At 44.4% G+C, this 26619-nt stretch overlaps 2 protein-coding genes across 4 annotated transcripts in view; one reads left to right on the forward strand and one right to left on the reverse strand.

Annotated features, from left to right (window-relative positions):
• Window positions 1-1320: 1320 nt before the first annotated feature.
• Window positions 1321-20299, forward strand: LIMD2 (LIM domain containing 2). 2 transcript variants are annotated; one of them, XM_066628566.1, is made up of 5 exons: window positions 1321-1504; window positions 13970-14105; window positions 14675-14719; window positions 17443-17582; window positions 18831-20299. In XM_066628566.1, the coding sequence occupies exons 2-5, from the start codon at window positions 14064-14066 to the stop codon at window positions 18988-18990; spliced, it is 387 nt and encodes a 128-aa protein (XP_066484663.1). In that variant the 5' UTR covers window positions 1321-1504; window positions 13970-14063; the 3' UTR covers window positions 18991-20299. The 2 variants fall into 2 exon arrangements, with proteins under 2 accessions (XP_066484663.1, XP_066484664.1); XM_066628567.1 differs by lacking the exon at window positions 1321-1504 and adding an exon at window positions 13632-13783.
• Window positions 20300-21008: 709 nt separating this feature from the next.
• The window catches only part of MAP3K3 (mitogen-activated protein kinase kinase kinase 3), a 59542-nt gene continuing 53931 nt past the window's right edge, over window positions 21009-26619 (reverse strand). For both annotated transcript variants that reach the window (XM_066627901.1, XM_066627902.1), the window contains one exon: window positions 21009-26000. In XM_066627901.1, the coding sequence (XP_066483998.1) occupies window positions 25772-26000 (229 nt within the window). In that variant the 3' untranslated portion in view covers window positions 21009-25771. The remainder of the gene's footprint in view (window positions 26001-26619) is intronic.

A 26619-nucleotide genomic window follows, 5' to 3' on the forward strand; every position in this document is an offset into this window, starting at 1 on the left:
TCTTGCAAGCGCAACAGACAACTCATGGTATTTTATCAGTGGAGTTGCTTCAGATATTTTTTGTGCTGATGCAACATCACATCCAGCCAGACTGACAAAACAATATAGCAACTGGGCCCCCATCCTGTGTAGCATGAGAAAATGGTCTTCTCTGTTTTCCTCTTGCATTTCAGAAACACTGGAGAGTGATGCCATTTTCTCCTCCTGTCCTCCCCAGTCTTTGATGCTAGTGTCCGCCTTCTCTGATATTGCTCAAATATTGCTGTTCACTCTGCAGTAATGGAGTGTAACATTCTGAAAGAGACGTGGTTATTTTATCAGACAGACATGAAATGGAGCTAAAAATGTGTTACTGTATTATCTTTAGGGCATGTCCAGGTACCTCTAATTCCTAGAGTCTGGTGTGCTGCTTTTGATCCCCATGGTCTATACAAACTGGGGGAGGGGGAATGATTCATTCTGTTTCAAAACAGTATAATTCAGAGTCATCCAATAAATGTATAAAAGGAAACACCTTTCCACAGTGCATGAATAACCTGTGGAATTCACAGCCACTGGATACTGCGATGGTAGGTAGTACAGATTATTTTTAAACTCATCTGGAAAATGAGATGAAAAGAGGCTCAGGTCCCAATCCTATCCAACTTTCTAGCACTGATGCAGCTGTGCCAACAGGGCATGCGCTGCATCCTGCGGTGGGGGGTAGTCACAGTGGCCTCCTGTGATAAGGGAATCTTTGTTCCCTTACCTTGGGGCTTCATTGTGGGCGCATTGGCATGGGAAAGTTGGATAGGATTGGGCCCTCAATTCATTGAGAAGCTCAAAATCCATGCTCACCTTAGCCCAGTGATTTGCAACCTTTTTCATTTTGTAGCACACTGACAAGGCACTAAAATGGTCAAGGCGCACCATCAGTCTTTTGCCAAGTGACAAGGCACACCATGCTGTCACACCAGGGCTCACATCCCCCAATGGTCCTACTAATGAATGACCCTCCCCAGAACTCTTGGGGCACACCTACAAGACCATCTGCGGCACACTAGTGTGCCAGGGCACAGTGGTTGAAAATGGCTGCCCTGGCCACACGCACGCAGCCCGTGGCTTTGACCACGGCTGGGGGCTTCCAGACCGGCCAGTCTCAGTGCTGGGATTGCTGGCGCTCCGGGCATCTTCAGACACTGAGCCCAGGTCTGCAGGCGCCTCCCTCCCACGCCACAGCGCACAAGGCGAGAGGGTTCGGTGCTCCCCGCTGCTGGCTCGAGGGCGGGGGCGCAGCGGCAGCTCGGAGGAGGAGGCGACTGAGCGGGAGAGGAAGGGGAAGCGCGGGGGGCTGGCGGCGCTGCCACCCTGCCGCACACACACAAAGGAGGCTCGGCAGCCAATCCCGGGCAGGCAGCGCCGCGCTTTGTGCTCGCGGAGCGAAGGCGCGGCGCCTCGTCGCCCCAGCACGGGCTCTGCGGAGGCAAGGAAGGGAGAGCCGGCCTCGGGGGAGCGGAGCCCTCCGGTGAGCGAAGCCCGGCGGGGCGGGAAGGGCTGCAGTGGCGAGATGCTCCCCGGGCAGGGGGGCGCGCGGCGAAGAGGCCCGGGGAGCATCTCGCCACTGCACCGGCGCTGCGAGGGCTGCAGTCGGGAAGCGGGTGGGCGGGTTGGAGAGGCGGCGGCAGGCCGGCCCCTTGCTCTCGGGGCGCTTCGTGCAAAGGGGTGGCGGCAGGCAGCCCCCTGCGCCCCTGCCTCCGCGTGCCCGGCGCTGTACAGGGACCGCCGGGGCGCCTCCAGGCTGCGCGAGGGGCAGGGAGCCCAAGGCAGGAGCGGGCGCGCGCGGAGGAGCCAGCGTGGGGGAGCACCTACAGGCGTCGGGTGTGCCATACGTGCCCAGGGGAGAGTAGCTTCCTCTGCTACTCTCCTGGTTCAGGGCAGGGTGGAATTTGGCAGTAGTTCTGGGCAAGGCAATCTGCACATGCTCAGAAGCACACGGTTCTTTGTGTAAGGATATGGAACAGGACAGAGCAACAGAAATTTCATTAGGGAGGGGAAGGGGAGATAAATGGAGACTTAGAGATGGCAGAGAAATTAAATGAGTTCTTTGCTTCTGTCTTCACGGCAGAAGACCTCAGGCAGATACTGCTGCCCAAATGGCCCCTCCTAACCGAGGAGTTAAGTCAGATAGAGGTTAAAAGAGAAGATGTTTCAGACCTCATTGATAAATTAAAGATCAATAAGTCACCAGGCCCTGATGGCATCCACCCAAGAGTTATTAAGGAACTGAAGAATGAAGTTGCAGATCTCTTGACTAAGGTATGCAACTTGTCCCTCAAAACGGCCATGGTGCCAGAAGATTGGAGGATAGCAAATGTCACGCCTATCTTTAAAAAGGGAAAGAGGGGGAACCCGGGAAACTATAGGCCGGTCAGCCTAACATCCATACCGGATAAGATGGTGGAATGCCTCATCAAAGATAGGATCTCAAAACACATAGATGAACAGGCCTTGCTGAGGGAGAATCAGCATGGCTTCTGTAAGGGTAAGTCTTGCCTCACGAACCTTATAGAATTCTTTGAAAAGGTCAACAGGCATGTGGATGTGGGAGAACCCATAGATATTATATATCTGGACTTTCAGAAGGCGTTTGACACGGTCCCTCACCAAAGGCTACTGAAAAAACTCCACAGTCAGGGAATTAGAGGACAGGTCCTCTCATGGATTGAGAACTGGTTGAAGGCCAGGAAACAGAGATTGGGTGTCAATGGGCAATTTTCACAATGGAGAGAAGTGAAAAGCGGTGTGCCCCTTTTCTGTCCTGGGACCTGTGCATTTCAACCTCTTCATAAATGACCTGGAGACAGGGTTGAGCAGTGAGGTTGCAAAGTTTGCAAACGACACCAAACTTTTCCGAGTGGTGAAGACCAGAAGTGATTGTGAGGAGCTCCAGAAGGATCTCTCCAGACTGGCAGAATGGGCAGCAAAATGGCAGATGCGCTTCAATGTCAGTAAGTGTAAAGTCATGCACATTGGGGCAAAAAATCAAAACTTTAGATATAGGCTGATGGGTTCTGAGTTGTCTGTGACAGATCAGGAGAGAGATCTTGGGTGGTGGTTGACAGGTCGATGAAAGTGTCGACCCAATGTGCAACCCAATGTGCGGTGGCAGTGAAGAAGGCCAATTCTATGCTTGGGATCATTAGGAAGGGTATTGAGAACAAAACGGCTAATATTATAATGCCGTTGTACAAATCTATGGTAAGGCCACACCTGGAGTATTGTGTCCAGTTCTGGTCGCCACATCTCAAAAAGGACATAGTGGAAATGGAAAAGGTGCAAAAGAGAGCGACTAAGATGATTACGGGGCTGGGGCACCTTCCTTATGAGGAAAGGCTACGGCGTTTGGGCCTCTTCAGCCTAGAAAAGAGGTGCCTGAGGGGGGACATGATTGAGACATACAAAATTATGCAGGGGATGGACAGAATGGATAGGGAGATGCTCTTTACACTCTCACATAACACCAGAACCAGGGGACATCCACTAAAATTGAGTGTTGGGAGAGTTAGAACAGACAAAAGAAAATATTTCTTTACTCAGCGTGTGGTCGGTCTGTGGAACTCCTTGCCACAGGATGTGGTGATTTAAAGGTGTCTAGCCTGGACGCCTTTAAAAGGGGATTGGACAAGTTTCTGGAGGAAAAATCCATTACGGGGTACAAGCCATGATGTGTATGCGCAACCTCCTGATTTTAGAAATGGTTTATGTCAGAATGCCAGATGCAAGGGAGGGCACCAGGATGAGGTCTCTTGTTATCTGGTGGGCCGCTGTGAGATACAGGAAGCTGGACTAGATGGGCCTATGGCCTGATCCAGTGGGGCTGTTCTTATGTTCTTATGTTCTCAAATGACTCCAGGTAAAGACACCGGAAAGGTGTTTGCTCTTTTTCTTCTGCTGTATGCTGTCTTAAGACACTTTCAACTATAATACACATAGGTTGACCTGCCTGCCAGGACTAGATCTAAGCCAATGTGAGAATGAGGATTTCATTTTAGGACTCCATCCCTCTCTGGTTCTGTTTTCAACTCAAACAGCAGAACCAGAGAAGGATGGAGCCTGCTGTTTGGGTTGAAAACAGAACCAGAGTCCTAAAATGAAATCCTCATTCTCACATTGGCTTAGATCTAGTTCTGGCAGGCAGGTCAATGTGTGTGTGATATAGTTGAAAGTGTCTTAATGCAACATAATTTCCTGCACATAGAAAGCTAGATGTAAGGGGAAGGGATCTAGTATAACCTTCTCCCCACCATGCTAGTTTATGTGTGGCTTCTCCATCATATTTCTTTTTCTGATGGGGGATGACAACACACCATACAGGTACAGCAGTGGTCGAATGGCCACCAAATACTCTGATTCATTTATACACCCCACAGGCGTGCCACAAGACCATCCAGACAAAAGTTTCTCATTCCTTCTCTGATGGATTTAGGAGTGTTAAAGAACTCACTATCATTGGATCTGATAGCAATCGAAGGAGGAAAGCTAGTTTGGAAAATAGGAGTGGAAATAAGGGTTATATTTTCCAAAGAAGCTTATGTTTAAAAAATTTTGTGTTTTGTAGTCCCCCCTCCCCCCAAAGGAGGAGAAAACACAGACCTTTTTCTTTTTACAAATTCCAGAGATTTCAGGAAGTGCACAAAAGAGTCCTGTGGCACCTTAAGGATTAACAGATCGACTGGATAATCCTATACATTTATACTCAGATGTAAGCCACATTGAATTCAATGGAACTTGCTCCCAAGTATGTACATATAGGATTGCACTATTGTGGCATAAACTCTCACGGATTAGAGCCCACTTCAGATGTTTTGTGATCCTTAGCTAGCAGATATGAGGACACTCCCAGACCGGCTCCTTATAGTACCAGGAACTCATTGCTTTTCCTCTTGCAGTCACACATGGAATTTTCCTGTTTGTTCCACGCCGCAGTACATACAGCATGATATTGGGGCACAGTAGGCAGATCTTCCCCCTTTAACCCTTGTTTCTGTTGTGGTCTGTACCTGTCAAAGAAGACAGAGCAGTAGTGCCAACAGTCCCACATATAGGGTTATTGTACTATGGCACGATTGTTTGCATTAACAACTACCGATAAATTTCCCAGTTAATAAATGTTTAAACACAATGATTTAAAGATGATTTAAACACAAGAAAAGTACATGTAGATGAGCGGAGGACAACCTTGTATGAACCACCCCACCATCCCAAAGAGTGAGAGAACAGAGTGCAGTAATCCAGACCACCACCTCCACCATCCTTTCTGGAAATGCTCTCCTAGAATAAAACATGGGTAAAGAAACAAAGATTTAACCAGATGGGTCAAAAGGCCATGAAATGTAAGAAATACAGTACAATTGCCGTGACAGTTCTAGGCAAAGTTCAGACAAATGCTAGATAAGCACAGTAACCTTCACAACAGCAGTGATTGGTGATAACACCATCTTCCTGTTTTTGCTATCCAGAGCTGCCAAATGCTGCCATCCAGAGCTGCCAAATGAAGATTGCATGAAGGGGAGCTTTAAGTCCGTGAAAGCATTTGCTACATAAGCCTGTTGATCTTTATGGTGGTTCATGACTATGTTGTTGTTTCTACTGCAACAAACATGTGCCTTGGACAGGACAGTTTGATGACCAAACTTTCTATATGTAGAGAGACAGAAGGGCAGCAGATGGTAACTTGGAGTCACAAAGCAAGAGGATCAAGGGGGCATGGATGAAGTCATCTGAGGACTCTCATTAAGAGACACTGGGGAGAAGGAGGAAAGGACTGAGGAGGTGAAAGAAGCCTCTAGGGAGGAGAGGTGATGGAGGTGGAGAGATTGTGATAGTTTGGTTCAATATTATAATTGTGGAAGGTGGCAGATTCCTGGGAGGAAGAGATGGATGGGCAGACCCAAGCAAAGACTACAGGTGTCACAAGCATGCACCTTGGATCAGGGCTGGGTTTTAATGTTTGATGGCTTGAAAAATTGCAGAAGTAAAGGAGGAGTGCATGAATGTAAAAAGTGAGCAAAGTCAGCCAGATCTCCTTATTTCCTCCAAAAGGTTTCACACTAGAACATTTTAGTGCTGCTGAGACAAAGCTTTTCTGCAGTTAGCTGTTTACTCACAAGTGAGTCTTGCTCAACAGAGGTCCTCAGCAACATTAATTAAAAGTTTCTTTCTCATATGTTCTGCACACTTTATTGCTTCTTGTTCAGTGCATGTGGGGATTAGCGATGCATTGTCCCTTAATTAGCTATGCTCCTTAGAAAGGAAGAGGGTTTAATTACTGATATCCTGGCATTCTCACCCTGCCCTGCTTTATGTAGAGGGTTCGCAACATAGCACTAATATACTATTTATAGAAAAAAGTATGAGAGACAGGTTTAGCAATACTGGAAAAATCAAGAGTTTGAAGAGAATACTGCATGGTACAAAGAAAGCAAAGCATAGAGATAAAGTGACACATCATCATGTAGAAGGAAGCAGCAACTGTTACCCTGCACGTGCCTGATCCTGGAAGCTAAGCAGGGTCATGCCTGGTTAGTACTTGGATGGGAGACCGCTTGGGAATACTGGGTGCTGTAGGCTTATACCATAGTCTTTCGAGACCAACCAGGTTAGAAGGAAAAGCTTATTCTGAGACAGACTTACCTAGGAGTAGGTTCAGTGTGACTTACTTTAGAAGAGACATGATGTTTAGGTTGTTTGCACTCACAGTCACAGTTGCATACAGCAGCTGAACTTCAGCAAAATACTGTGATAAGAAATGCATTTATATATTATATGATCAACCACTAGCAAGAATCTCTATTAATAATCGGGCAGGAGGTCTGGTCTAGAGGGTAGAGCCTCCGTCTGCCTGAAGATAACATCCACAAGGTCGCCAGTTCGAGGCCACCGGCACCGTGCGACCTTGGAGCAGCTGACAAGCTGAAGCTGAGCAATTCCATCTGCTCTGAGCGTGGGAGGATGGAGGCCAGAATGTAAAGCCAGATCGGAATGAAACACCTTGAATGTAGCAGTTCTTGAAAGAAAGAACCTTCTTTGAAATTGTAAAAATCCCTATTTAATAGGGATTTAGATAAAAGCTTGCCTATGTAAACCACCTTGAATAAAGTCTTGAATAAAGACCAAGAAAGGCGGTATATAAATACCTGTTATTATTATTATTGTTATTATTATTATTAATAATCACATTTTAGATACTTTAACTTGAGAGAGGAATGAGGCAAAGCTGCCCTCTCTCCTGTTAAAAGTAAGATCTCTCAAAGAGGTGTTGGAAGTTTTTCTAGGACTAATGTCAGGTTCAATCCATATCAGTGTTGGTAGCATTAAATACTGATGGTCATGCACGTAATATAGTATCTTATTTCTATTGTGCACGTTGGAAAAGAGCATAATATAGCTAAATTGTCCACAGATAAAGAGAACTTTAATTTGAAATACAGCCCCATTTATCAGGAACACAGAATTAGATATGCAATGTGAGGCTAAACTGAAATGGTTTTAGACAGCAAGAGTGGCATGTGTAACAATTAATCTCCTACATTTTTCTGAATTTTACTTGATTGTTAATACTGTACAGGTTACATTTCTACAGTGGAAAAACATTTTTCTGAATAATTGTTTTAGGGGAGAGACAAGAGCTCAAGGATTCTGTTTTAAATTCTATGCCAACAAAGCAGAGAATGGAGGAATAAATGTCCCTAAAATATCAACTTATTATTTGGCATAACAAATAGTAACTATGGCAACTTGGTTCTTGGAAAAACCTGAATCACTTTGGATTAAACAAGAGCAGTAGAATTAGAGGAGCTGTGAGAAGCCCTGTTTTGGTACAGAAGAAGAAATGCAAAATGTAGGTGAGAACTGGTGAGAACAGGGACAAACTTTAAAGTCTGATTAGCTTGGACATATCTTTAGACATAATTTCATTTATTTTTTAAATTATGAATTTAAGTTGTTCTCCATTAGTGGTGTCAAGAGCATGAGAAAACACTGGATATGCTAGGATTATTAGCTTTTTTTAGAAACTGAGATGCTCCAGGATCAGGAAAAATATAAAACAATTTAATAAACACACACACCCATGCCAGTATTTCCAGATATTGGTTTCTGCGCAATTCACAGTTCAATCCTAATGAAAGTCCCACATTGCAATGCAGTGGTTTTGGTGCAGCTTCCGATGCATCCAGTCTAGGAATTGCAGCTGTGGGAGATCTCCTCAAGATAAGGGGACATCTTACTGTGGGAAAACCCCAGCAGCTGCAATGGAGCCAGTCAGATGTGCACCACCAATATTGTTGGTGCAAATCCAAGCAGTCCTGTGTTGAGCTTCCAAACCTGGGAAGGGGGATAGGATATAGCGGTAGTCCCAGCCACCGTTCCTGCCCCCTCTCCTGGACTTGACCTGCCCCCACCAGGTCTCCTGGACTTGACTCTGCCAGCCAGCAGAATGCTAATCTGTTCCAGTGGGTGCAGGCTTCCAATTGGTGGTGGAAGGCAGGCGCCAGTCTTACCGCTGGTATGCTGATCCTCCACATTGCTGCAGTGTGTCTTATGCCACATTTGTGATAGTGTGCATGCCTGTCCTGCCAGCTGTAGCTGGCTTAGGATTGGACTGTGAGAAGGCAAGAAAGAGTGACTAGCAACATGACAAAGTTCCAGAGGTTTTTGAAAACTCTTAAAAAGACCAAAGGATGTAGAATATACCTTTACTTAGAAGTAAAACAAAAAATTCAAGAATTAAAAGTCAAGTCAAATCAATGTTGTGGGATGGTATGAATAAAGGATGTCTGGGGGGGCCACTTCTATTACTAGAATTAGACATCTACTAATTTGAGAGTCGATTACAAAGTTCTCTGTAAGTGGAATCTTCCTGCAAACAAAATCTGTAAAGGTAAGGCATGTTGCATACCAGATATCTGTGGTGCAACACCAAGAGCAAATGGCAGATAGGTGTGGTGGACCTCTGTAAAGATTCAAGCCTTTGGGAAGAAAGGAGCAGAAATGATTAGCAATCTAGGTCCATATTTACTATCATCTTGCCATTGAGGTTTTTGTTAGCTTATATAGAAGGGATTGTGCCTCTAAAAAAATCCAGAGAGAATAAAATGATTGAAACAACAAAAGGTAGACATTGCTCAGAACTGGAAGGACTTTGATGGTCTTTTGTTGGAGGATTGGTGGACAGTTTGGTTGGCGAATTGTTGGACAATCACATCAGACCTGCTGTATGACCATGTTTCCACACTTGGCCATGCTTTGTGAAGGAAGGGAGAAGGTTAATATGATTAACCTATGCATGCTCACTCAGGGTAAGTCCAACAGTCAATATTTTTAGGATTGCAACCTAAGACTTACTACAAACACTAGAATCAGTTCTTAGTATGAGATTTAGCATTTAGAGAGCTGATAGAACATGGTGGCTAAGAGCCACCATGGAGTCTGAGAGCCCAAACATGAACTTGACACGCCAGCTTACTGTCAGCGTGCACTGTTGCAAATGTGCTGTAAGGCATGTTTGTGAGGCCTAACGTCGGGCGAGCGCCCGTGCTAGCCCAGCAGTGGCCGGTGCTGGGCTAGCGCTGGGCGGGTGCCTGGCCTCCGCCACTCGGCGGTTACACGGACCACCGAGCCTCAGTAAGGAAAACGGGAAGGGGAGGAGGTGTTCCAGGGAGAGGGTGGGGAGAAGGTGTGACCGGGAGGTGGGGAGAGGTTGGGGTGGAAGCGTGTCGGGGGAGTGAGCGGGGAGGTCCAGTGGAGTTCTGCTCCACCAGATCCTGTGCGTTCGTGTTCATATCTCACCTCTGCCATAAACTCAGTTTGTAGCCTAAGTAAGCTGCTCCCTCTCAGCCTCATCTGCAATATGGGAATAATGCTGCTTTCTTAACTTACAGTGTTTTTGAAAGAACAACGTCAATACACATGAAATGTGTTGTACACTCAGAAAGTGCTAAGTAGTAGTATTCATTTTATGACTATAATCAACTGTTAGAATGGAAATATTGGTATTTTGAATGAGTATATTGATATTTTAAGACAAATATTTCATGTTTATAATTTAACATTTGGATTAATATTATAAGCCTATAATTACAAAAATACACTGCATCCTGTGGTGGGGAGGCAGTCACAGAGGCCTCCTCAATGTATGGGAACATTTGTTCCTTAACCCCTGAGCTGCATTGCGGCTGCACCAGTGCTGAAAAGTTGAATAGGATTGGGCCCTAGATCATTAAATTCCTCTACTATATATTATTGCTACAAAACCTGCAGAGAAATGGCGCCTGCAGACAGCCTTTGTCTACTCTTCATGATGAAACATCTTCTGTAAAATGACCTTTTATCTTTGTTGCACTCTCTCTCTCTCTCTCCCTCTCTCTTTTGATACGGTTTGTATACAGGGTGTTACTAGAGATACCAGAAAAGTTCACTGGGCTCAGTACAGGAAAGAGCGTTGGGGGTTTAGTAATGCTATTCTTAAAAGGGGCAGTGAGCATCTTGAACTGTCCTTCAGCTCAGATGAAAATGTGAGCCAGACAATCTATGGAAAAATTGGGGCTGGGAGAAAAAAGCCTGTGCCCATGCAGATCTTGGGGACATAGGGTCCTCAATGGTGTGTGGGTTTTGCAACCCAACAGCAATTTTACTAGCAGCAGCTCTGTGAACCAGTCTCCTAAGCAAGCAATTGAGAAATGACCCCAGGGCTTTGCATAAGGCAGGGTTGTCCAAGGTTTTTGGCAGGAGGGCTACATCATCTCTCTGACATTGTGTTGGGGGGCCGGGGGGGGGAATTAATTTGCATTTCAAATTTGAATAAGTTTACATAAATGAATGTATTTGAAATCAAACTTATATGAATGAATGAAGGTCTTGCAATAGCTCAAGGACTATAAAAGGCCTTCCACAAAGCAAGGCTGGCCTTTCGTTCGCTGCCACTGCTGCATCACAGACGTGAAACAGCAAGCAGTGGAGGGAGCCCTTGTCCCATAGCTCACACGAGAAGTCAAACATTGTGTTGGGCCAGCGCAGGCTTCAGCAAGTCTCCAGAGGGCCAGAGGCTCATTGGAGACTGGGGGCTCCCTGAGGGCCGGATTGGGAGTCCCTGAGGGCCACAAGTGGCCCTCGGGCCAGGGTTTGGGCACCCCTGGCATAAGGGACTGTCTTCAGTGACTGCCCACAGGAAAATGGGCTGGGGAGATGAAAGCCCACTTCCTGTGGAAGACCCTCTTGCCCTACAGGTCTCCTACAGGGAGATGGGCTTTTTCCTATAAGCCTGTTTTTCCAGGGTCAGTTTGAAATCAGTCTTTAGGGCTAACAAGGAGGATGTGTGTATTTTTACAACCTCTGATTGACTTGAAAATGGACAGTTATATCAGACTATGGGAGAAGGTAACTCAGTTCATTTTTGAGGCCAGCAGGGACAAGGTTCACCTGTCCTCTTTACGAGGAGGTGTCTTTACGAGGGATGGTGGTCTTTTGTCTACATCTGTAGATAATAATATGTTTGGAAGTCCACCTTTACAGACTGTATTGAATACTGTCCAAGGTCAATGAAAGCAATGCAAGCCTACTGCCTGCTTTCTTGGTATACTTGTTTAACGTATGATAAAGAACAAAGCACCAATCCATGGTGCTTTTTCCTACTTGAAAGCGTGCCTATTCATCTACTGTTTTCAAGTTAGCTTATCAAGCTTATAAGTTCCCCAGCTTATAAGGGCCTCAGCTTATCAAGTTCCATAACAGGAACTTTGTATACAATTTGGAGACCACATAAGGTAGGCTTATTGGCTTGTAATTATTATGTTCATTTCTATATTCACTTTTGAAATGAAGAGCTATTAAGCTATTATAACCATAAACCTAAACCTCCCACCTCATTGGAAGATGACCAGTTTATACATTGGTGTCCAGCCCACCCCTGTGCATTATTTTGAAACAGTTTCAGGGGAAGCCACAGGCTTTTCTTCTTGCCAGATGACTGAATTGATTTATAATTTCCTTTTCTTCGATTGCAGGAAGGCACGCTGGAATAGTTTCCAAATCTGGCACTATAATAATAGGCCTTTCAAGGTTATATTATAAGGGGTTGTGAAGAACAGCTTTAAAGTGCACTTCCAGTTGAAAAACTGTAATGTGTGCATCAAGAGAAAACTGAGTTTGAAACCAAATGCCACTAATGGCCAACATTTCACTTGAGTTTCTCTCTAGAAACTCCTGCCCCAAATCTTACCATAGTTTGTGCCCCAAGTCCAACAGCTTCCTCTTAAGCAGTCTCTTGTAATACCTCTGATCTTGGACTAGGTCCTTACTGCAGAAGGTGTACTATGAGTTTTTAATGGAGCAGGAGTGAGCGTCTTACACAAGGTGATGGAAAGTTGTTCAGGGACCAAAATTTAGAATCTCTGCCCTGATTGAAAACTGACAAGCAATCCTGTTCAGCTCACACAGGCCATCTCAACTCTTTGTTTGCATACTTAGTATGTCACCCTCCATTTTTCTTTTTAAAAATCCAATTTATTTTCTGTATTTTTCTGTTTGCGCTATTGGATCATAGTCCATGTACGGAACCTAAACTTTCTGTTAATGAGCTGGGAGGGCTGGTGGGGTAATGGAGGAGGAGTTAATATTACTCATTCTTGAAAATCCAGTCTTGTGGGTAGTGCAGTAAATAAGGATCATGAAGGGCTAAAACAATTTGGTAAAAGATATTTTTGCAAATAATATAATAAAAAATAGCAAGGTGAAAACATCTCAAAAGACATCAGGTCAAATGCATTTTAAGAGAGAAAGTAGAAGGAAACTACAACAAGCTCATACCTGAACTAGAACTCACAAGCAAAGCTTTTGTGGAAAAAATAAAAGATAGATAATTTAGCGCAATCAACCCAGCAATCTCCTTAAGAGGGGAGATTCTGTAAGATTTAACAAGAAAAGTGCTGTTCACTCTGTAAGGCAACGAGTTTACAGAGATACAATCTTACCAGGATGGAAAAACTCAAAAGGTACAGTGCTTAAGGGGAAAATTGTCAACCACTTGGCCCCACCAGTTAGACCCTGGAATGAGGGGACTCAAGTGTTCACCGCCAAACAAATTTCAGGACAAAAGCTGGAAAGGAGCCACCCTATCAAGATTTGAACTTAGGGCTTCTGTAACCACAGTTCATTTCTATCATTTCCACTCATGGAAATGGGTTTTTCCCCTTTTGTTTAATATCTAGCTTAAGGAAGAATTATGGAATGTTTGCATCCTGCTTTTGGAACACTGATTGGTCCTCTTAAAGGGTATTCTTACACTGCCTCTACATTTGTACAGTACCTGTCACACTAATGATGCTCAAAGCTTTTATTGTGGTGGCCCTAGCCCGATATTCTACTATGGGCCTCCTTTGGCAGATTGCAGAGGGCTTTGCCTTCCTCTCTTTTTGAGCAACCCGAGCACTTTAACGCTCTCATAACTGGCTGTGCAATGTTTGAACCACAAAGTGCAGCAGAGAAAACAGGAAATAAGCCAACCACAGATGAGAGCGGAAGTGAATCAGAATCATTTCTTGAAAGCCTGAAAGTATTGCAGAACTGAGGGTGGTGGTGTACAGGGAGGACCCCAGGTGGCATGGAAAGAAGGCCTTGATGCAGCTGTCTCTTCTGAAGGCCTGAGTGCCTTAGCCGGTACAATAGCACACCTGCCTACCTGTACCTGCTTTGGATGTATGAAGACAGGAGGGCCAAATGGCAACAAAGTTGCAGGCAAAGGGAGAAGGTAGGATGCTTCAGTAGCTGTTTAGAGGAAGCACTTGGAGGTTGAGAGCTTTCATTTGCATGGCAGAAGGCATGGAAATGGCAATTTGCAAGAGAGGCAGAAGTTCTGGCCCAGAACACCAGAGTGATGCAGTTGTGGAGCAAGAATTGTTCTTGTGTAAGAGACTGCATTCTCTCCTTTCTCAAGGTATCAGGAAGGACCGACATAAACCATACCAACATAGAAGAATTGATTGACAGAGTGAAGCTACAGACCTGTGCTGGAGGAGAAACACAGAACCATGTTTCAAGCCAAAGGACCAGCCAGTGCAACCTCCACTCATGTATGTACTGAAACCAAGAGTTCAGACTGAAGGGATTGCCTTTACTGCCTGGAGAGACCTAACAGGTTCCTCAGAAGCTATGTTTTATTTATTGATCTAATCTTTCTAAGTCAACATTTCTACCCCCTTTAAGGGTGTCCATAAGCCTCTCCTTGACTCCAAGTCAAGGAATCCAAGAAATTGTAGCACTGTGAAGGAACTCAGAATGTCAAAATTTTCTAACTTCAAAATAGTCTACATATTTCAGAGTTCTGTGGGAGAATTCATGCCAGTTAAACAGGATTCTTGCACAGGAGAAAAATTGTGCTTCCTTGGGGTTTTTTGAGAATTTGCTTGGGGCAGTTCTGGCTCCTGAGGCCAAAAGCTATATTCCCTCAAGTTCCAGACAGGAAAGCAGAAATGGGAACTATGAAGGTGTTCATTCTCAAATAAAGCTGCAGTACCACAAGTTCATAACTATGATGCTTTCTAGTCTTTTATTGCTGCCCTCTCCCCATTGTTTAAAGGTATTCTTTGGCTCATTGTTTTCACTGTGTAACTCATTTCTTTTATTTCCTTATTCTATTCAGGAGTCAAAGACCAACTCAGGAGCATCCACCGTGCAGCGATCCAAGGTAGTTTCATACCAGACAGTAAAAATTGGGTTGGCATCTCTCCAAAAGGAGCAGGGGTTATAAAAGAAATACAGGTGTGCGCCCCTTAGTGACCTATCGACTTATGCCGGGATCACATATGTGACAGTCACGTGGTCGTTGGGGGTGCACATCCCCACCCTCCAAATGCGAGGGGAGCTCTACTCCCTTGTCTCCGGAGGGTTGTCTGAGCCTCCTGGAGGCAGCACACATCCGAGCACTGCCTGTGCGAGGCTCAGACTGAGGGAAATTGCCCTCTCGCACGATTTCCGACTTTCTCCGTGAAACCGGAAGTCAAGCGAGAGCCATGATTTCCCTCCCGTGATTACCGTGATAGCCGTGATTACCTCCCCTCAGGGGAGGCAAGGGGAGCGGAGCATCCCCTTCCCTGCAGAGGTTTCAGATTGTGTCAAGCACCGCTTGATGACGGGGATCGCAGTTGTGATCCCCGTCGTTTACTGGCGCACGACTGTAATTTTAGTTGGGGTGCTCAATGGCTTTGTAATTTATGTGTACTTTGCCCACTGGGGGAAGTGCAAGAAGGGGAGTTTCTTAATCTCGCTGCAATTTTACTTAGATAAAATGTGAATAGCAGAGATATACAGGTGGCACTTAATAGAAGCCAGACTAACACCCCAGAATCCATTTTAGCACTTGGTTCCTGCTACAGAATGTATGAAGTAAGAAAAGAATGTCTTGATCTTGTTCTAAGTGCATTTTTTTAAAACCACCAAGAACATTTAGACATCCATGGGACATTTTTAATTAGGATACAGAACTTCCAGTTCAGAAGGAACATGCTCCAAACATGCTGAACCTCAGTGCTCAACCCTTCTATTCCTTTTTAGGAATTACAATTTAGTTATTGCAGTGTTTACCACCTTTCTTTGAGAAAGGACTAGTCTAAGGCAATTTATACAAAATTAAAACAAATAACAAAGCAACAATTAAAACAGATTTGGCTTCAAGATCTTATCCTGTCTCTCAAAACAAACTATTGCATTTAGGCAAACTATCAAAGATAAAATTCAGTATTTTGCATACCTGTTGCCTGGGAGTACACCCAACTACTTTGTTCCCCCTTTTCTTTCTTTTTAAAATGATGTGCACCAACTTTTCCTTGCCTCTTACTTCTGTTGTAGAAGGTAAAAAATGTTACTAGGTTGTATCCAAAGAAAATGAATCCTGACCAAGCAAAATTGAATCAGTCGAGACAAATGTGACAAATTTGAACTTAATTCCTGTTAGTCTCAAAGATAGTCAAGATTCATCATTTTTGGCTATGACCCACTAGGGCATCTGTGCAACTTTTTCTTCTCATTTTGCATCAAAGCAGGAAACGAATATTTTATTACTCAATATTTCTGGTGCTGTTCTCTCTGTATGTTGTTGCACAATCTACACTTGTGAGCTGCAAGAAATCCCTGGGATAGCACTACCTGGGTCTGGTCTTCTTTGGAGGAGAATGCACTGAAGTCATGGCATTTTTGCAATACAGTACTTGCTTTATTTACAGATATATGTCAACTATGAGTGGAGGTAACAGCAGGCACACCTATAAGGCAGCAAACTTGCTGTCCCTCTAAGCCCTGCAGCATTCTCCAAGTATCTTCAGCCAACTCACAGCGCTGTTGCTCTCTCTGTCTCTGAGCCTTTCAAGTTTCAGCCTGCTGTTGCTTCTCTTACCCACCATCCCCCTCACATTGTATTGGGATTCTCATTCAAACTCAGACATTTTCAATTTTATCCCAAACATTAGGTCCCACCAGCTAACCTTTCTAGGCTGGTAACGACTAGCTTACGTAACAGTGCAGCTGGCTGAATGGTCCGTACACTTGTCATTGCCAGATACAGTGAGAGAGAGATATCCCAGTTTCCATTTTTTTGCTTCTGTAGATGCTTTTGTCCCTGGGGTGTGAAATGAGAGCTGCCCAATGAAATCAATAGAGAAATGTAGGGTATAATTATGACTGGGTAGCAGATGTCCCTTTGCCCCCCAACCACTCAGCAAACAGGAATATTACTTTTCTGAGAGTTTAAACTTGCAGAAGTTTAAACTTGTCTGCATGCAGTGAGCTCCTGGTTCCCATGGAATATTGCCTGCCTGGTGTAAAATTTATGAATACGCATGCTATGTAAACTGGCTGGTACAAGGGAGGAATCAGCAGCTGTAGTGCACATCAGTGGCACCGATGGGTTGGGAAGTGTAGCTGTACAGGCCAGTAATGAAAGGAGGACAATGATCAAGGTTTATAAAATCATACCTGCCATGATGAAAGTGGACAGAAAATTTTTGCTCCCTCTCAAAATCAGAGCTTGCAGTCATCCAATGAAACAAGAGATTCAGGACAGACAAAAAAAAATACCTTTGTACATACATAATCTCTGGAATTCGCTGCCTCAAGCTTTGGGAATGGTCACAGGTTTAAATGGCCTTGAATGGGTTTCAAGAAGACAATTCCAGAAATATTAATGGAGGTCAAGTCTGTCACTAGTTAAGTTGTGATGACCGCATGTTTTCTTGATTCTGAGGCAGAGCACCTCTGAATACTAGTTGCTGGGGTTCACCAGAAGAAAAGTTTTTCCCTTCATGACTTGCTTCTGGGCTTTCTGAAGGCCTTAGTTGGCCACTGTAGGAAATGGGGTACAGGATGAAATGGTTTTATGCAAGGCAGTTCTTATATCCTTTCCCCCCCGTCACTCAGTCATTTAGCCTGAAGACCCAGGTGAAGGAGACGTGCAATGCCTGTCAGAAAACCGTCTACCCCATGGAGCGTCTGGTGGCAGATAAATTTGTCTTTCACAACTCCTGTTTTTGCTGCAAACACTGCCACACCAAGCTAAGGTGAGATGGGGAAGCAAAGTTTTCTGTTCTGGGGAATTGTGGAGGGGTACTACTTAGATTAGCACCCTCTATTCATTTCACATCCTTCCCTACCAACGTGAATTTAACTTTGCCCTCCTGCTTTGCCAGAAACTTAATTGGTATCAAGCACACCACTAAGCAAAAGTGCTGGCTGGGTAAGAAACTTGCTTTGTTTCTTTTACAAAATCTCTGGTTATCAGCTTTTGGCATTGCACGCTAGGTGCTAAAAAGCTATTGCCCGGAATGTGAGACTGAGCCAGGGAATAGTTTTTCTTTGACCAGCAGCACCTACTTCAGAGCTTAGTCAAAGGGAAAAGAAAAGCATATATGCTCTAAAACAAACCTTAGATGAGTCTTGTTTAAGCTTTGGTCATGTGTATGTTATGCATGTAAAGAGGGAGGCTACTACTTTTTCATCAACTTTGGGGTGTTAAATGACATTAAATTTCTCCCAAGTTATGGAAAGCACTAGGCTTTTTGAGCATCCTACAATAAGGAAGAACCAGAAGCCAAGCATCACCTGAGTAGGAGTTTACACAATTTTTAAAAGGTTAATTTTATCCTGAGGCCAGAAATATTCACATTCTTGAGAGGTCTCATGAAATGTGGCTGAAACAAAATTCAGCCATGGAAAAAGGGACAATTGATTGACAGTTTCCTTTGGAGGGGGTACTGCATTTGTAGACATGAAACTGTGGAGAAATTACAGTCTTTGTTTACAGGGGATGAGAAGGGCAGGGACAAGCTAGGTAGTCTCATTCTTCAATGAAAAAATAAACACATTAACATTTTGTAGTACTTTTGAGAGTTCAATATACAATGATTTCACTGCAGTCCTTGCAACTCCTCTGGAAGGTAGGTTAGTAGTATTGGTTGGCAGCCTTCAGTCTCGAAAGACTATGGTATAAGCCTACAGCACCCACTATTCCCACGTGGTCTCCCATCCAAGTACTAACCAGGCCTGACCCTGCTTAGCTTCCGAGATCAGACAAGATCAGGCATGTGCAGGGTAACAGCATTATCCCGTTGCAGTGTGCTGAACCTGTGAAGGCTGCCTGAGGGCCACACCACAAATTCACAGGAGAGGCAAGATCAACCAAGGGATTTCCAAGTACATGGCTCAGCCTCTCTGCCACTACAGGACACAAGTTCTCCTCCTTCCCAAATGACTCATTTCACCAGTGTCTTCCTAGCTGACCCTGATCTGTGCCTCTTCCTCTCTTGCAGCTTGGGTAGTTATGCAGCTCTCCATGGGGAATTCTACTGCAAGCCACACTTCCAACAGCTTTTCAAGAGCAAAGGCAACTATGACGAGGGCTTTGGGCGCAAACAGCACAAGCAGCTCTGGTTGCAGAAAGAGGTGGAGAATGGGACTGACACAGCATGACCAGCAGGCCCCTTCATTCCCCACTTTGAGAGCCTCAGCATGGGAATGAACTGAGCTGATGGAAAGCAATAGCACTTGCAAGGATTGATAGGTGCAGGGAAAGCTAGACAGGATTGATGCAGCATTTGGTTTTTAACATGGGAGGCAATGGGTGGCTGCAAGTCTGGGCTGGGGTGGGGGAAGGACAGAATCTAAGAACTCCAGAAAATGCCTATAGTGGTGGGAGTGGAGTATCTTGCCTAGTTTATTCAAGAATAGGAATACCTGTGGGGTAATGAAGCAATAGGTATTGGGACAATTATTTTCAGAGTTTTCTGCTAGATGATCTATAAATGGGATTCCATCCCTGGCCGGGGAAAGTCTTGATCAGGAGAGCTTCCTGCTCACCAAACACTGTTCTGTTCACCCTGCAACATACAATTCCCTTGCTATCACCCTGCTATCACCCACCTTGGCAACCCAGCCATATTTCCTACTAAACTGTTGAGGCAAGGTTCCCAGCCCAGATTGTGGAGGGGGGGGGATTGCCCAGCTACTACTTCCCTTGCCGTTGAACCTTCGGACAAAGACAATTTTCAGCAGGTTTTAGGTGAACCTTTTTTAAAAAAAAAATGTTTGCAGTGCATCATATATATCCAGGGTAGATGGAGCACTATGCATTCAAAGCCTCTGGCTACCTGCAGGGATCCTATCTCCTAAGGAACTTTTATAAGAGGGCAGGGAGTTCAGTTAAAGGAAAGGATATTTTGTTAAGATATCCTATGATAAAATCTGTGCCTCTTCACCCCTGCAGAGATTTTGTGCTCCTCCTTGTGCAGCACACCACAAGTGGACACATTGTATGCCTACATCACAGCACATCATATGCACAGCCAGTGGGAGGGGGGATGTGGCTGCTTAGATCCAACTATTCTTAACAAACATGGGAAGAGGCAGTGCATACTTGTTTAAAAACCACTGAGCTTCTTCTGTCATTGTGGAAGGTAGTAAGAAATGGGCCTGAACCAAAGGGAAAAAGGGACAGGTGGGACTGAAACCACAGCAACTGAAGTGTTCACTCCAGCCCCCTGTACAAAAGCAATGGTGAACTGGGCCATGAAAGGGAATTCCAAACCTTGCATCCTGTTTTTCATCAGCTCAGTTTTGCCCAAATATTCAGCCTTAAAAACGTGGGGAAGTGTTCAATGTCTCTCTTTTTATATTTGCCTTTTTGAGTGGTACGTGATAAGCTGAAGCACGAACATGCGCAGTGTTGTGTCCAGAGTTGCACTGTCTGCTCCCTTTTGATTATTTTTGTAATATAGGTTTTCTGAGCCTTTCTTGTTTCATGGTGTTTTATGAAAAGGTTTCAGCTTGCCCTCTTCACATTGAGCGGGAAACATATCTGCTAGCAATGCTGACACAAATTCTGCACAAAACAAAAGCGACATACTTAGTTAATAAGGCTTAACTTTACATATTGAGTAAGAGAAAGACCCCATGTTTCTGATGTAAGGAAAGCTATGGCCTTGCAGACAGCAATATGGAGGGCAACCACCACATAGGGTAACTTTTTAGCAACTTAAAGGGCATCTGGCAGCAAGGGAAGATGGGACGACAGAAGCACACATGTAACAGGGAATTAGTTCATTTGAAGCAGTCACAATAGCCTAGGCTACAAGTTCAGCAACATTGAAACAGGATGCCAGGGTCCCACCTTACATAGCCATTCACTTGTGACACAAATTATCAAAAAAAGTTAACATATCCTGAAAAAAGCTGTTGCCCACAGGAACTGCTGCCACAACAATCTAGACTTTTAGGTGCCAGTCCTATTCTAGAACTGGAGCACTCAAAAAGCTGTAATTCTTTTCACTTCTTAGAAAAGGAATAGCATAAAACATACTCGCTTGAAGATGTTGGGGGGTGGGTGGTAGAACCAACAAGAAACCTCTTGCAGTAATGGACAAAGCCCAGCCTTTCTGCTGTTTCCAAGGATTCAAACATACACTTACAATACCAGAAGCATATAAGCAATACTAGCTGAAAATGATAGTTTTATTATAAGTAAAAATGATACATTGGCCCGGCTTTGCACTGCAAGCCCTGGTCAGTATAGATATTTATAAAATCAGAAAGACACAAGTGGTTGAAGGTCTTCTGTACACTCCAGGTTCTCCAAAGGTTTTATTGACAAAATGAGGCACATGTGACCCATGATATTTTAAAATCTCATCCCAAGAAGTCTCAAGCCATTTACTCTAGTATAGGCCATTTAAATTCATAGGGATTTACTCTGGATTACAGAGCAGTTGCAGGTATTATTTCCCAATCTAAGCACCCTGTAATCTCCCAAAGCAACAATTTCAAAATTACTCTGGTGTCTCTTAAAGGTTGCAATTAGTAAACATGCTCTGGTGGAAGCAAACTCAGTTCAAGCTAGTACATCTTCTGAACACCAAAACACATGAATAATTCCAAAGCCCTACGCAGACACAGGCCACCACACTAAACTCTGGGAGACTCTCTTGGACTCTGCTCAGAGATCAGATTTTAGTCCAACTCCCACAACACTACCCCCGGTATATAGCAGCTCTCCTAAAGGTCAATAAGAGAAGAGGTAAATGTTGTCTAATAATGGGAGCTTTGTACACAAGTAACCTGGATAGAATAACTCAGGTTAGCAAAGTGCCAGTGGGTGAACCTGGAGTATACAGAATCGTCATGCCGAGTCCAAAACACCAACACCTTTTGTTTCCTCACACGTGGTAACAATTCTATCTTGGAAAAAGCAAAAACGAGATTCTCAGGAGGTTCCAAAGTCTTTGTGACCAGTCCAATGATTAAGAGACCTCATTCTGCAGGAAGGAATATCTTCCTAACTGGAAATAGTTGGGCGGGGGGGGGAGGGGGAAGAGTTCCAAGATAAGTGGTAGGGAGAAAGGCTGGTAGTCTTAATTGAACAACTTCAATTTCAGGAGCGAATCCATCCTTCCTCTTCATTGCTTTGAAGTAGCAATACAGGCCATGTGCTACAAATCAAAATGAGGTAATTGGGGCTTAGCCACAATTGGGGTTTCCTATTCAGATCACTTAAAAGTTCTGCAATTAACCCCATCTTCAGAAGTGTGACAAGCTGCTTCTTTTGATCTCAATCAGGGGTGCCCAAACCCTGGTCTGGGGGCCACTTGTGGCCCTCAGGGACTCCCAATCCGGCCCGCAGGGAGCCCCCAGTCTCCAATGAGCCTCTAGCCCTCCAGAGACTTGCTGGAACCTGTGCTGGCCCGAGGCAACTGTGGGATGAGAGCTCCCTCCACTGCTTGTTGTTTCACATCTGTGATGCAGCAATGGTAGCGAAAGAAAGGCCAGCCTTGCTTTGTGCAAGCTCTTTTATAGGCCCTGAGCTATTGCCAGACCTTCATTCATTCATATAAATTCCATTTCTAATATATTCATTTATGTAAACTTATTCAAATTTAAAATGTAAATTAATTCTTTCCCCCCCCCCCGGCCCCTGACATAATGTCAGAGAGATGATGTGGCCCTCCTGCCAAAAAGTTTGGACACCCCTAATCTAGATGATCTGTTGAGGCCATAGTGATGCCTATGGGTGAATGGGCGTGTCAACTGACCCTCAAATGGATGCACGGGTTTCACTAACACCACACTGGAGATAGGGTAGACTGCAAATGACAGATGGACAGTAAGCTCAACTGTGTCTGTAATTAGGTCCTGGACAAGTGCACAGGCAACATGATCCCAAACACACTTCTCATCCCCAGGATCCTATTATTCTCATCAATTTGCTGTCCCTACCACTGCAGATGTGTGAAGAAACAGAGTATATTTTGGCTCGGCACATCTTGTTATAAAACCATAATCAAAATTCTCTGCAAAACCAGCTGCTTTTCTCCCCTTTTAAAATTCACAAAGGTGTCAATTTGCTCCCTCCCCAACCCATAACAGTTGCTCTATATATATATCTATAAAATCAACAAATATGATCTTTTACGATATAAATTAAAAAAAGTATGAGGCATCATCACCATTTGTTTTACATGATAAAAAAGCTTAAAGAGTGATATAAACTACATTCGTAAAAGTGCATTGCTGACCATACAAGTAATGCTTTGGCTTATTTCTTATGCTGAATCAGTGGCCCTGGGGCTAGGACTGGAGTGTATCATACAGAAGGAGAGCCAAGCTGACATACCACATTCTTGGAGACAGGTTGGGGGAGGAACTCTGCTCTTGGACATTCGCTAAATCACTGAATACATAACTGGGGCAGCTGCATTTGACACAGCAGAGGCATGTTTAAGGACAGCAAGAAGGATGTCTCCATCTACTTGCAAGCCCTAGCATGATACAAGCCTGTTAGCAGGTGAGGTAATTACAAAACAAAACACTGCAGGTTCTTTGGATCACAACTGCTTTGAAAGGAGAACAAATCACATAACTCCTCTGACCCCTGGACTTCCCCCATCACAAAACAGCAGCCATCTTTAGAGCAACATTCTGGAAGCCTTAAGCAAATCAGAGTAGTCACTTTATATCTCTTCACTGTTACAAGACTGAGGACAGAAGGAGGAATTCTTATCTTTGCTGCATTTTATCCATGCTCCATTCTGCTTCAGAAATGCTACTTCTGGTCCATTGGAAGCACTGACTCTCCTTGCCCTATCAGGTGGGTAGCACAGTAACTTGCAACATAAGCAACCATTTGCGCTTCCGTAAAAAAAGTTGAAAGAGGAGATCAAACTTCAACTTGCACAAGTGCAAACCATTGACAGCACTAGGGGCCTGTCACTAAGGGTGGGGGAGCAAGGGTGGATAAAATTCATCTATTTTCAAGGCCAACATTTGGCAATGGAAGTGATATGATTGGCACAATAAGATTTGTAGCATGACAAATTGGTTAAAACCTCCAGCCACTCTAGGAAGTAAAATCTTGAAACGTTAAAACACTCCTGGAGTGTACATGAGTTCCCTAAAGTGGTTTAAAGCTGGGCTTTACCTTGAAGAGGCACTGTCTGATCACACCTGGAACTAAGCCCAAAACTTTGTAAGATAAACAAGAATATTTTCTGTAGCAATTCAAGTTAGACTAATCTTTCACTGCAAGCAAGTCCCAGAATGGCTTCAATTAAATTTGCCAGTAGTGCCCCTTTCAAAGTTCCAAGTCAACAAATAATGCAGCATTTAAAATCAGTAGGCCCTGACCTTCTATGTCACACAGCAGTAAGGAGATGACATCATAACCAAGGCTTCTGCATGCGTCTCTCAGTGGCCTGCAAGTACCATTTAAAAAACAATTTTGGCCTAGATCACATGGAAACCCCAAGCCTCAGTACAGAATGCAGAAAGACCTCTGACTGGGCTCAGCAGCAGTGTTTTGCCTTTCCCTGAATTAACGTCTTGGTAGCACTGACATCATCTTTGGTTAGAAGGACTGGCAAAGAAGACATTGGGCAGCAGTGGTCCTCCTGCAAGAGAGACTTGGGTGGAAGAAATCACCTAACGGAAGTCTAAAAGATTCTGGTTGATGTACAGGGATGTAGTCAGGGTACTTTTAAAAGGATGGCAGCAACTGCAGCATGATAAACTAGCTGTCTCAAAAGGCAATGGAGGGAGCCTTTTTCATCAGGCAATAGCTGTTTATGGGGACAAAGTACACATGCCACACATTTCTCAGGGTAATCCCCATCAGTATCCAGCATGTGATGGCCTGTGCTCTGTGTCTGGGTAAGATATGCAAATAACATTTTCTAGGGTTTTTTCTTTAAAAAAACAAAAACAAACATTGTATTCAGTTTCTGCTATTCATGGAAGAGGTACTGAAAGACTAAACATCCTGCAGTGGCAACTAAGAAGTCACCGGGCACAGTCCACATTTCCAGCCTTTACAGTTTTTCTGCAGCCCTAAAAGCTAGAAACTTGCTCCAAAAAAATAAATAAAAATAAATAGAAATTAGAAGGATGCTGATTTTTTTGTGCCAGATACTAAATTCTGTTAACGCACAGTAACTGCTTAAGACAGAATGCACCGTCCTGACCAAATGAAGCAGGATTCCCTCATCTCATTGTGATAGGCAAGGCCCCGTGTGTTCCACCGGAACCCCCATCTCATCATCCAGAAATTTGGATAGGAGGAATAAAAAAAAGAAATAGTACACCCTGTCTCTAGTTCCTTGGTCTACCATCATAAAATAACACTATCCACACATATTTCTACATCAATATTTTCTGAATACTTTCAGATGCTGAATACTTAAGGAAAATATATAATAATCATTTATATATATATACAAAATATAGAAATATATTTTATATATATATAAAAATTTTGAGAGTGTGTTCTCTGTGGCACTTGGCTAGATAAGGTCCTGTGGAGTTGGGAAGCATGGGACGACAGCACAAGCCCACCACATGCTGTTGTAGCTGTTTGGCAGCTGTTGCAAGTTCTGGTGGTTTTCCTTCTGTACTGGATCAGCTTCTGCCACAGTCACATTCAAATAAGATGGGTCTTAGATCCCTCCTAGCTCACATGTCATGACATGTCTGCAAGCCAACAAGAACAGAGATATGCAGATGTAGACTGCACAACTGCTGCAAGCATCAGTCTAAAAATGGCAAGATCCACACAAACGTAGCTGACATCCCTGTGTTGCTCTTTACACGTTAACCAGGACTGTTGGGCTGGCATTTGGAAGATGCTGCTCCAATACAGGCCATGGCACAGTATCCTTGGAGACACAGGTGCTGAAAGCCCAGGAAGAAGTGCTGTTTGGGAGGAGGTAATTCAGTATGGCAGCTGTGCAAAGTGATGCTGGAGCAGCTCTTCAGCTGAAGGTCTCTGCCTGGCTTCCACAAAAATCTGCTTCAAAAAGTCCCGGCAATGTTCCGATATGTGAGATGGGAGCTGGGGGTTTGTTGGCTGTGTGGCAATCTTGAAAATAGCTGCCATGGCTTCATATTCGGCCCAGGGTGGCTTCTCCGTTAACATCTCCACAACAGTACACGCAAGGCTCCTGCAAAGAAAGAGGAGTAGCACAGAGAGAGAAACTCAGACAAGGTTTTTGTTTTGTTTTTTGTTTTTACAAAAACCATATTGTTCTTCATGTTACTCAGGTTTTTCCAACACAGAGTCCAATACCAGAAAGAGAAAGACAATACAAGAATTGAACTATTGGTACACCTATCAGTAAGTGACAGACACATTCTTTAGGCACTGCTCTTGTGGCATGCACACAGGGCACAATCCAAAGACATTCTAGGGGAGAAGGCAGCTTAGCCCAGGGGTTTTCAAATTGGGGCATCACGATACCCCCAGCCTGAGAGTCCTGACCTCTGCCCCCTTAAGGGGCGGGGGCAGCGAGGAGGCAGCGACATGATCCTCAGGATCACATCGCTCAGGGGGCTGCAGGGGCTTGGCTGCACTTACCAGAGCCTCCTGCAGCCTCCTGGGGGTGCAGGGAGCCCTGTGCGACCTTCTGCAGGGCTCCCTGAAGCTTAAGAAGTGAAAGTGGAGGGATCACGCTCCACTTCTGATTTTGTGGAGGCGGGGCGCGATTGCTCCACTTTCGCTTTTGACGCTTCAGGGAGCCCTGAAGAAGGTTGTGCAAGGCTCCCCACACCCCTGGGAGGCGG

Source organism: Tiliqua scincoides, chromosome 5 (assembly GCF_035046505.1).
Source record: "Tiliqua scincoides isolate rTilSci1 chromosome 5, rTilSci1.hap2, whole genome shotgun sequence".
In the NCBI taxonomy this organism is placed as follows: Eukaryota; Metazoa; Chordata; class Lepidosauria; order Squamata; family Scincidae; genus Tiliqua; species Tiliqua scincoides.

What these genes read in the sequence shown, in the direction of transcription:
- LIMD2 (XM_066628566.1), top strand. Translation starts at nt 14,064, where the DNA reads ATGTTTCAAGCCAAAGGACCAGCCAGTGCAACCTCCACTCAT. An exon ending in CCAGTGCAACCTCCACTCAT is followed by an intron (nt 14,106 to 14,674) that starts GTATGTACTGAA and finishes TATTCTATTCAG; the next exon opens with GAGTCAAAGACCAACTCAGG. An exon ending in CACTGCCACACCAAGCTAAG is followed by an intron (nt 17,583 to 18,830) that starts GTGAGATGGGGA and finishes CCTCTCTTGCAG; the next exon opens with CTTGGGTAGTTATGCAGCTC.